Source organism: Anoplolepis gracilipes, chromosome 9 (genome assembly GCF_047496725.1).
Source record: "Anoplolepis gracilipes chromosome 9, ASM4749672v1, whole genome shotgun sequence".
Classification (NCBI taxonomy): Eukaryota; Metazoa; Arthropoda; class Insecta; order Hymenoptera; family Formicidae; genus Anoplolepis; species Anoplolepis gracilipes.
Window position 1 is genome coordinate 2,580,008 of NC_132978.1, and position 10,110 is coordinate 2,590,117.

At 30.4% G+C, this 10,110-nt stretch overlaps 3 protein-coding genes across 8 annotated transcripts in view; 2 read left to right on the top strand and 1 right to left on the bottom strand.

The window, feature by feature from the left end:
* The window catches only part of Hnf4 (Hepatocyte nuclear factor 4), a 37,889-nt gene extending 32,133 nt beyond the window's left edge, over nt 1-5,756 (top strand). For 5 of the 6 annotated variants that reach the window (XM_072899649.1, XM_072899648.1, XM_072899650.1 and 2 more), the window contains 2 exons: nt 1,311-1,469; nt 2,007-5,756. In XM_072899649.1, the coding sequence (XP_072755750.1) occupies nt 1,311-1,469; nt 2,007-2,476 (629 nt within the window). In that variant the 3' untranslated portion in view covers nt 2,477-5,756. The remainder of the gene's footprint in view (nt 1-1,310; nt 1,470-2,006) is intronic. The other variant, XM_072899651.1, reaches the window with a different exon arrangement.
* On the bottom strand, nt 5,464-7,534 carry Psf3 (DNA replication complex GINS protein PSF3). Its single transcript, XM_072899662.1, has 5 exons — nt 7,401-7,534; nt 7,077-7,296; nt 6,613-6,757; nt 6,186-6,315; nt 5,464-6,104 (listed from the first exon to the last, which is right to left on the bottom strand). Exons 2-5 carry the CDS (start codon nt 7,183-7,185, stop codon nt 5,877-5,879), a joined length of 612 nt encoding a protein of 203 aa, XP_072755763.1. The 5' UTR covers nt 7,186-7,296; nt 7,401-7,534; the 3' UTR covers nt 5,464-5,876.
* A 376-nt stretch (nt 7,535-7,910) lies between these two features.
* On the top strand, nt 7,911-8,874 carry LOC140669644 (CREB-binding protein). The gene is made up of 3 exons (XM_072899661.1): nt 7,911-8,095; nt 8,171-8,491; nt 8,581-8,874. The coding sequence occupies exons 1-3, from the start codon at nt 7,975-7,977 to the stop codon at nt 8,838-8,840; spliced, it is 702 nt and encodes a 233-aa protein (XP_072755762.1). The 5' UTR covers nt 7,911-7,974; the 3' UTR covers nt 8,841-8,874.
* The last annotated feature ends 1,236 nt before the right edge of the window (nt 8,875-10,110 follow it).

Genomic DNA, 10,110 nt, shown 5'->3' on the forward strand with positions numbered 1-10,110 from the left:
AATAGCTGCTTACCGGACGCTTCCTTTATATATCTTGTTATCGCGTTTCTCAATTTTTTTGTAAAAATTGTAACCGTGTTTTATCTACTTCATAAATTTGCGAACATTAGGAGAAAAACAAATTTTTTTGGAGATAAAATAATATTTGCAAGAACCATTGCTTTCGTTTCTTTGACGTTTTTTTCTTCTTACTATAATATATAAGATACATGTAGCAGAATGATTTTATAATATTTTATCGGCACAAACACATAGGTCTTTCCCCGGATATCAAATTTATTTGGTAAGTTGTAGAATTTCTTGCATGTGGGATTTTTAAATCATATCATTCTCTTTTTTATTTTCTTCTTTTTTACGAAATTTTCTTTTCGAATTAATCACATTTAAACTCTTAATTATAAGTGATTTTTGGATCTGTTTCTTCATGCAAATTTTATATTTACGTAATCGAATATTTAATTTACGTAATCGAATTATTAATTCTTTCCTATCATCTTATGAATTTTTATTTTAAATCAAGAATACATAAAAGTATTTAAAAATTATGTTTGGAATTCATTTTATTCCAGCACTTGCATATGCTTCGTTCTCTTTCTTTTTTTTATTTTTTTTTTCAATGCAAACATATGTTTACAATTGTCATTCTTAATCATATAAAGTGCGTGTATACATGTGATGTGTATTAATTTAATTTTCGTAAATATATAATAACTCGGTGACTGTGCGACAAGATAGGTTGATTTCTACCATATATTTTCTTCTCTTCTACTTTATTGTTACGAAGAAAGAGAGCGTCGAGACAGTATTATACTAATGCATATGAAAAAGAAAAAAACGCTCTGTCACGTCACTCGTCTTGTCACACAAGTCAATCATGTTTTATTATGTAGAACATTTTTTGCGGCAGACTGTTATTTTTTTGTGATTAACTTTACTTAATGGAAAGGATTTGAGGATCACATGACACACAAAACGATTCGTTCAGTTACAAAACTTTCGTAATATTTGCATCGAAAAATATCGATGGACTCAAAACTATGTCAGAAATATTATGTTTACTTCGTAGTAATATATCGCGATACATTAGTAAACTTACAATCAGTAACTGGATGTTTCATTTGGGTGTGCACGACTTGGGGGGGTAGATAGTTGACTGAGTTCGGGATTTATGTTGTGTGCTATTCTAAAATGCATGTCGGAGAAATTTGAATGTCGATGTGGTTTGGTTTGCAAAATGTTTTTGTTTTTTTCACCGGACTCAGTTTTTACGATCACAAGAAAATATGAATGGCATAACCGCCGTCTATCAGTAATACCGTTGCAATTCGCAGAAGGAAGCAATCAGCAGGACTTAGATATCAGCAAGGTTGGCGTTAGAGTGATGGACGAACTGGTAGAACCGTTAAAGAAGATCAAGATCGACGACACGGAATTTGCTTGTCTCAAAGCAATCGTGTTCTTTGATCCGAGTAAGTATGTCTTGTTAATAAATCTGAAAGACTTACGCCGCGTATGACAATCTATTATAATAATCGTGATTCGCAATGCAAAGTTACCCGAATGCGCGACAGAGTAGAAAAAGATTGCCGTTGCATACAATAGATAGAAACGTAAATGCATTCCGTTAATATAAATCGAATGCGATTCGTTTGCAATAATCTCTCGCGATCAATTCGATCTTGTTGAGGCAATCACGTCTCGCGGGTTCGTCAAGCTTTCATAAACAACGCAAATCATCGGTTATTTATAGGTATCAGCTGATAAGGCGTTAAAATTGTGTGTCCCAATTTGTGTTCATTTCACAAGATTTGTGATGATTCCATTTCATTAATTTTATGTCGCGCTGTAGAATATCTCTCTTCATTTATCAGTTAATTTATTAACAATTAACGCAATTTGCATCGCGAATGATTATCGGAATTGGAGAATGACACTGAAGATCTTTGCGCCGTTACATACGATTATTTCATCATTATATATTTATTATTCTTCTTTCTTTTTTACAGACGCGAAAGGTTTAAGCAATGCGGAGACAATTAGAACCCTGCGCAAAAACATTCAGATAAAACTTGAGAATTATATCAGCGATTATCGCTGTCACCTCACAGGACATTTTGGCGACATCCTGCTGTTGTTACCGGCTCTGCAGTCGATCTCGTGGCAGATGATCGAACAGATACAATTCGTCAAGCTATTCGGGATGGCGCATATCGACAATCTGCTTCAAGAGATATTTTTCGGCACCACATCGGAGGTAAACGACACTATCACATCGATACCGATCTCAAATACCGCGCCGGGCAGTTACATGAGCAGCAACGAGAGTCCTACCAGTCCTTTGACGCCAGCCAATACCGGTAACCTTAGTCCGCAGGCTGATCAAATGCCCGTTATGATCCTGAGGGATTTAGCGCCAAATCAGGATTTCAGGTTCTTCAAACAAGAACCAAGTCTCGAACCTGAGACCAGCTTCTGACTAGATTGGGAACTGACTAGCCAATAATGTTATGCTCAAACAGTTGCTCAAGTAATAAATTTCTAAATAGTATATATTACGTTACCATAGCATCGAATTAAATATGAGCGATGATATTAAAGATAATGATATAAAAAGATATATCAATATATTGCAATGCGTCAGAGAAATAATGCCGAATTCGACACATTGCCGTGCGCGAAGTGAATGAATACAGGATTTTCTATCGAATACGATATCAAAATACCATAGAGCAACGTACGTCATTTTGCTAAATGACTGAAATGGGAATTAGTTGATTTTGCATTGATGTAAAAATAAAGAATTGATGCATTACGGAACATCTTTATTGCATCCATCGTATTCGATAAAGGAAATTCATATGTCTCGACGTGCATACAACACGTTAATTTTGTTATATCAAGTTGATTTCGAATGAAATTCACCTAAAAATCCAGAACCTGGTTTATACAACTTTTATACAAGTTGATAACGCAGAATATTGTAGTTTCCACGGGCATTTGATCAGTTTACGGACAATCGCGATCCGTAATAAATCTTGCAGCTGTATAAAAAACAATTATTTGGTCTCGCCGACCAAAAGATCGCTAATATAAATGTGATAAGCGATAATATTGTATCTTGCCACTACTAGTACATACTACTGTTGTAACAGTGTTCGCGCTGTCTTCGAAATATAGATCAAGGGATCGATCATGTAATTTCACGTGAAACTTTTTACTTTTCATTTTTCACTTATCCAAATTTTACGTGCAACTCTCTCAACAGCGGAAATGTAAAACTTTTCACGCATGGCGATTATGTACGTGGCTTGCGCGGAAAGTAAAATCATTAAACATTAAAATAATATATAATTATTATAATTATATCACAAGAAAATCTATAATCTACCTTTCTATCTACAATGTGATACTACAAGAATGTACCACCACATTTATTCAATTCCAAAGTACATTTATTATTAATTCCCTATATTTCCGCCTTTCCGCTAGCAACTCTCATGGCGAAAAAGTTAACGTAAAAAATTTCACATTTCCGTTGTTGGAAGAGTTTTATAATCCCGCGAAATCATAAAATTCACATAAAACTTTTCACGTTTCCGCTCTAAGGGAAAAGTTACATGATCGTTGCTCAGGATCAAAAATCGAGGAGAATAAAACATATGTGTAATGACGTGCAAAAAAATATGACAATAATAACTAGCAGTTGCTAATTTAGTTAAATTAAAGCAAGACTTGAAGTCGATATAATTAAATAATTTTCAAATTTTTTTGTTATAATGCATACAAAAAAAACTTATCAGCTGAATATTATATTTTTATCGTCACGAATTACACATAGAAATTGATTTTCTGTGTCTTATGATATCAGAATCCAAATTCAGCGAAATAATACCGGTTTCAATCTCTGATTTTAAAAGATGCAATAGGAAGTAAAACTATATCTGACTATTATTTGTACAGGAACATACAAGTATGGCAAACCAAATGAACAGATAATCTATAGAGATGTTACAAGAAATATTTTTTTACTGTTCTGCTCAATCTGCGAATGGAAATAATATTATTCTATAATTCGTGATATATATAGTAGTGTAAATATTATGATGTAATAACGTAACAATATATAATATAATAATATATACATATATATATATATATATATATATATATATATATATATACATATGTATATGTATAACATTCCAAATATAGTTGTATCGATGTTATAAGCGTTAATTGTAAATATTCCTAAAATAACTGACGGGATACGCGCGCTAAATCATCTAGCGTGAGTTCCCTGCAAAATAAAAAATGCGCCATTGCAATGCAATTTATCCTTAGTACCATAGTGATAAGAAGTGCACGCGCATTAGCCGTTTTGCACGTGCGTATACATACATCAAACTGTCAGTAAGTCAATACACAGCAGTTGTGCTTGATCAAAATGGCTAGTGCACTTTATGTGGTGTTAGGTTTTAGCGAAGTGTCTACATTGACATATTCTGGCCGGATAAAAAGCAATAATATAGTAATCAGATAAAAATAGTAATATTAATGATAGAGAAATAATGAATACGAAAATCATAATAATGTAATATAATACAGAATGGATCGGGAAAATCGCTAGTACAATCAAAATAGCAGTGATTTTTCGTATAAAAATAAGTCTGTAATAAATATATATATAGTATTCTATTAAAAACTTTACAAAATAATTTTAATAAACAATTACGTACAATTTTTCTTTAATAAGTTAAATTGTGTGTATTTAAATCATTTTACTATCTTTCTCTAAAAAATGAAGTTACTTTTATATTTATATTTATATAATAGTTATGTAGATATCTTATTTAAGCTTAAAAAGCTTATTTATTTTTTATTTTTAAAGTTAACTTTTTTTCAAAAATAAAGTATCGTGTAAGATGAATTTTATTCTACATTTTTTTACTTATTTTTCTACAACAAATTTGATTATATTACAATTTAGATTTTCCGAATTAGATCTATCTATATACATGTTATACATTGATCATACAGATTTGTACTATAATTATTGTAATCGAGAATAATCTTAAATTCAAAAAATTTAAATACAACATAAATAAATTTGTAATTTACAAACCTTTATAACACTGCAATTTATAAGACTTTAAGATTATTCTTCTTTTAATTTAAATTTTATTTTTTTTTTTTTTCATTATGATAATTGTCATATTTGTATTATTAAATTTTGAATAATTCTTCATGATATGTATTCTGTCACACATTACATTTCTACACAAAGTTTCGATATAATATGCATAGTACTATATGAAAAAACGTTTTATAGTTTGTAAGTCGTAGATTTTACTGTAGTAAGTCCGGCAAACATATATTTTCTATTTTTGTACGAAAAAGAATTTAAGTAACATTAATGTTTAGTATAAGATATATAGTGTAGTGCAACAGAAAAAACAATTATGATTAATAATGAAAAGATATTCCATTGAAAAAGTGTAACATATTAGTGTTTCATTGTACATCTATTAGGATATATATTTTAACAATTGTTAGTCGTGGGTTGTGAAATAGATATTACCACCTTTTGTTGCACGATTCTTTCTATACATTGTTAACAGTTCAAATGTGACTGATTCCAAAATGTGTAAATAAAATTTTTATTTGTTATTTAATAAATAGAACTCACACATAGATATTCTTATATAAAGGGATATGTAATTTTAATATATAAGATAATAAATTTTATTTAATACTAAGTATAATAGATATCTTATTTTCATATTATGTAATCATCTGTACAAAACTGCAATAGATTGCTCAGGTATTATAATTATACAATTTTAATATTATTTTTTTATCACAAAATTCATGTAACTTTAATCAAGTTCATAATCTGTTCGTTTACGTTTCTTAAGATTTACTGCACTTTGCGAAGTTTCGATAACGCTCGAACCTTTACTTAACCATTCATTTAATTGTAATTTAGCTGTCCTACCTACAAGAAATAAATCTCTTTCTAATCTTGGTAGTAAACTATTAAGCGTAGGGTCGGAAACAGGATTTTGTGCCCAGTCCATAACTAATCTAAATCGTGATCTGAAAGTCTAGAAAGCATAACACATAATTGAATAATCAATGTATATGAATTAACTAACCTTATTTAAAGTCAATATTAAATTACTTACCAATAACAAACTGTCAATTATCATTTCACAATCGCGATTATTAAATTTTCTTAAATACATTCCTAGTTCATAATAATACGGATTCCACTTATTTAGTACAACAGTACAGGCATCTGCTAATAAAATTTCCCTGTAATAGATGGAAAGAACAAGTTGTTACAAGGAAGTTTCCTTTAATTTTTATTATTTATTAGAAATTAATTCTGCTAAGTGCATATTTTTTAGATTTATACTAATGTGATTTAGATGTAATCACTACAAGATTCTCGATTCTATATTAATAGGTTACTGTTAAGATTAGAGATAAACTTATTTCTTGCAAATAAAAAAAATCAAATTAAATGAATAAGTAAAGTTTAAACTGAATAAAACTGCATAAAATAATAAATCTTAAGATATATAAATTAACAGATTAACTCATATATACCTATAGCCTTCCTTGTATGTTTTAGGTATGTCTATACTGACTATTGATTCTTTCACTATATTCAGCGGCTGTGCTAGCCACAGTGGAAGCTCTACTTTTGTACCTATTTTTAAATCTTCAGATTCAGAAGAAAGATCTAGGAAACCTAAATATGCATGAGATAATATTAACAATTAATATTAATAATAAGCAGAACTCCAATTTGGTAAAATAAATAATAACATAAAGAGTGACACAAAGAATTATTGATTTATATAAACTGCTAATTTTATTTTGCAAATTATATTTCATATATTTTTAATATATAATTTAAAAGATTAATTAATAAATATATAACGCAGAAATTCTTCTTTGTAAAAGAGATGATATTTTTCATTATTACAATTCTATTTCAGATTCATAAATCATTCTTTGTATGTTTTCACAGACAAAAAAAAAAGGTTAAACCTCGGTTATAAACTTACCTAAACGAGGTAGTGTAACCTCGACTTTACACGATATTCGTTCCTCAGTACATAAAATATCTGTCAAGGAAAAGTAATCAGGCATATAACTGTATGACAAGGTCGCCATTTTTTTAAAGTTTTAGGAGTTTTGTTTGACAGCGTTCAAACAATTTCAAATAAACGACCGTATACCCGCACAGTCGCACACCTGTTGCATAATTATTCCAGTGCTGACAATCTGACAATACAAATATAATTTACAAATCAGAAAACAAACCGCTCACTAAGCGCTCAGTTATTCACGATTGGCGGAGCTTTTAGAATATAAGAGTACATATATACCAATCACGAACAGCTACTCACTGAGCGATCAGTGAGCGGTTTGTCTTCTGAATGCACCTACTATTGACAGCAGAGAGAAACCTGAGAGGTGCCCTCATCTTTTTCTTGAGACGTTTTTCTCCGCGGAATAGTGACGCTAACTAGATCCATTTTATAGCCGACGAAACTACATGGCTGGATCCACTTTTTGATGCCATTCCGTAATCGTTTTAGCTGCAATCGTAAAAATCAACCAATAACGAGCGTCCATTGACGGCGTCTCAACGGCGACGCTATCAATGGACGCTCGTTATTGGTTGATTTTTACGATTACAGCTAAAATTACGATTACGGAATTTACGTGTTTCTGGCTTTTAAGGTACGTGTTCATGGTGTCGCTCGTCGCTCATTTTTGGCGTCAAAACAGATCACGTGATCAAAATTGACGAATTGGTATTTTTATTTTTGGTCACGTGATGTCTTTTGTCGCTGAATATGAGCGACGAGCGACACCATGAACACGTACCTTTAGACCCGGGTTTCGCTCTTTTTGCTGGAACGTTATAAGCAGTCAAGTAGGTGGTACGGCAGTAGAATGCACAATAATCCACGCCAAGTTCCACTTAATCTCAGTCAGGAGTCAGGAACATCAACTGCAGGACAGCCAGGTCTACGGCAAGGTACTCAAGGAAAAATGTCTGTACCGACTCAAGCGGGTAAGTTTATATTTTTCTTTATTATATTAGGGTTATATATTTTTACTAAGATCTCTTTTTCTATTTGATATCCAGGAACAGCAAAATTGTCACCTGATCCTAAAAAATGTAGGCTTATTCAGCAGCATTTGGTACTACTTTTACATGCGAATATGTGCCAACAGAGAGAAAATCAAGCGAATGGCGAGATGCAACAATGTACCTTACCAGATTGTAAATTTATGAAGAATATTCTGAATCACTTGAGGAGTTGTCAAGCTGGCAAAAATTGCACTGTACCTCTCGGTAGTTTGTCCAGAAAGGTTATCTGTCATTGGAAACACTGCAATCGAAGTAAGTGCCCAGTCTGTTCACAGATAAAACAAGCAAAGAGACGCAGAACTAATCTCATTCAAGGTAATTTAAAAAAATTTTCTTTTATAAAGATAACGCATTTCTTGCGTGACAATTTTTTTACTGATCATATTACATATCTTTTTTATTAGCTTTTGATATTCAACCAATTAATCAGCCACATCCGAGTTTATCTGAGATGAGAATGGATTGTGATACTTTAAAGATTCAATGTCCGACAACAACACCAGGACTCTTACCTGGCCAAGACGTTGGAGTGCCAGTGCCTGGCATCGCAGGTCCCTCAGGTACACTGGGCAATGTTAATTTACCAGAGCAACCTCAAATACCAAATGAGTATGATATTCTATTAAGAAATTTTGTCGGTTGTTTGAAGAGCTTTATAATGTAAAATATTGTAAAAATAAATACCTTCAAAATAAATATAAATTAACTTGTTTCATTAAAACTACACAAATATTCTAAAGATTTTTTACAAGCAATAATTTAATGAAATGTTTGATTCAAAGTAGATTTTGTCAAAGTGACATATATTTTTTTAATCACTATTACATAAGTGTGAAACATTTTAACACTATAACTTGTGTTTCCTCAGCCACATTAAAATCAAAATTTAAAAACTTAAAAACACATGATGTTTGACTTATTGTTAAACTAATTAAGTGTTTCTTAGTGAAATTTCGCTTTTTTTTCTTATATACATATCATGCTTTTATTACACCTTTATAATCGTGTTAACAGTATCCTCAGGTATTATTCTCTCTTGTTGTATTTAATTATTTCTATGTATTACATGTGTCTTTCTGTTAAAAAAAAAGAAGGAAAAAAGTGAGAGAGAGAACAAATATTTTATTACTTTATTCTATATCATTATTCAATTAAATTAAATCATCATTAAAATCTTTCTATTTAATTTGTTTGAATGAATTTTGATCTCAATTATTTAATTTATATTTTAATAAATAATTATATTATAATTAATAATAAGTGATTTATATATAAATCGAAAAATACTTGAGAATAATGTATTTTAAATTTCTATATTATGATTTTTATCCAATTTTTATTAACCTTAATTTAATTATTATATTTATATTATGATAATTAAATTAATCTTAAATTAATATAATAATAAAAAAGTAAAAAAAACATATAATATCTCGATATTTCTTTTATTTTATTCAAGAATAATAAAACATATAATACAATTTGTGAATGTAACACGGACATAAATCGGTTGGTTCATATTACATCCATAATTATTTTATTATCATCGAAAGGGGATAAGGACATGTTAGTTTCAAGCGGCCGTAAAAGAAAAGTATGTATTATATTATCTAACAAACATTATTGACACTTTTTGGGGGTAAAGAGGGGGTATAGAATTCTCAAAAATGATATGCACCAAGTAAAATATGTGCCCTGTGCACATTTTAATTTTCGCGGAAAAAATTAATTTTTAAAGACGCATTCAACTGCGTAGTGTTCTTATTAGCTAGCTTTGATAGTTATTGTTTGTTTGTAAATATATTATATTCGAAATATTATCGACACTGTAAATGACTGCATTTATCCTGTTATCATCTGACTGTTGGCTCCTCTAGTTACAAGATTTGTCGCGAGAGGGATGCTGCTATACAAATCTCTGTAAGAACAGCGTA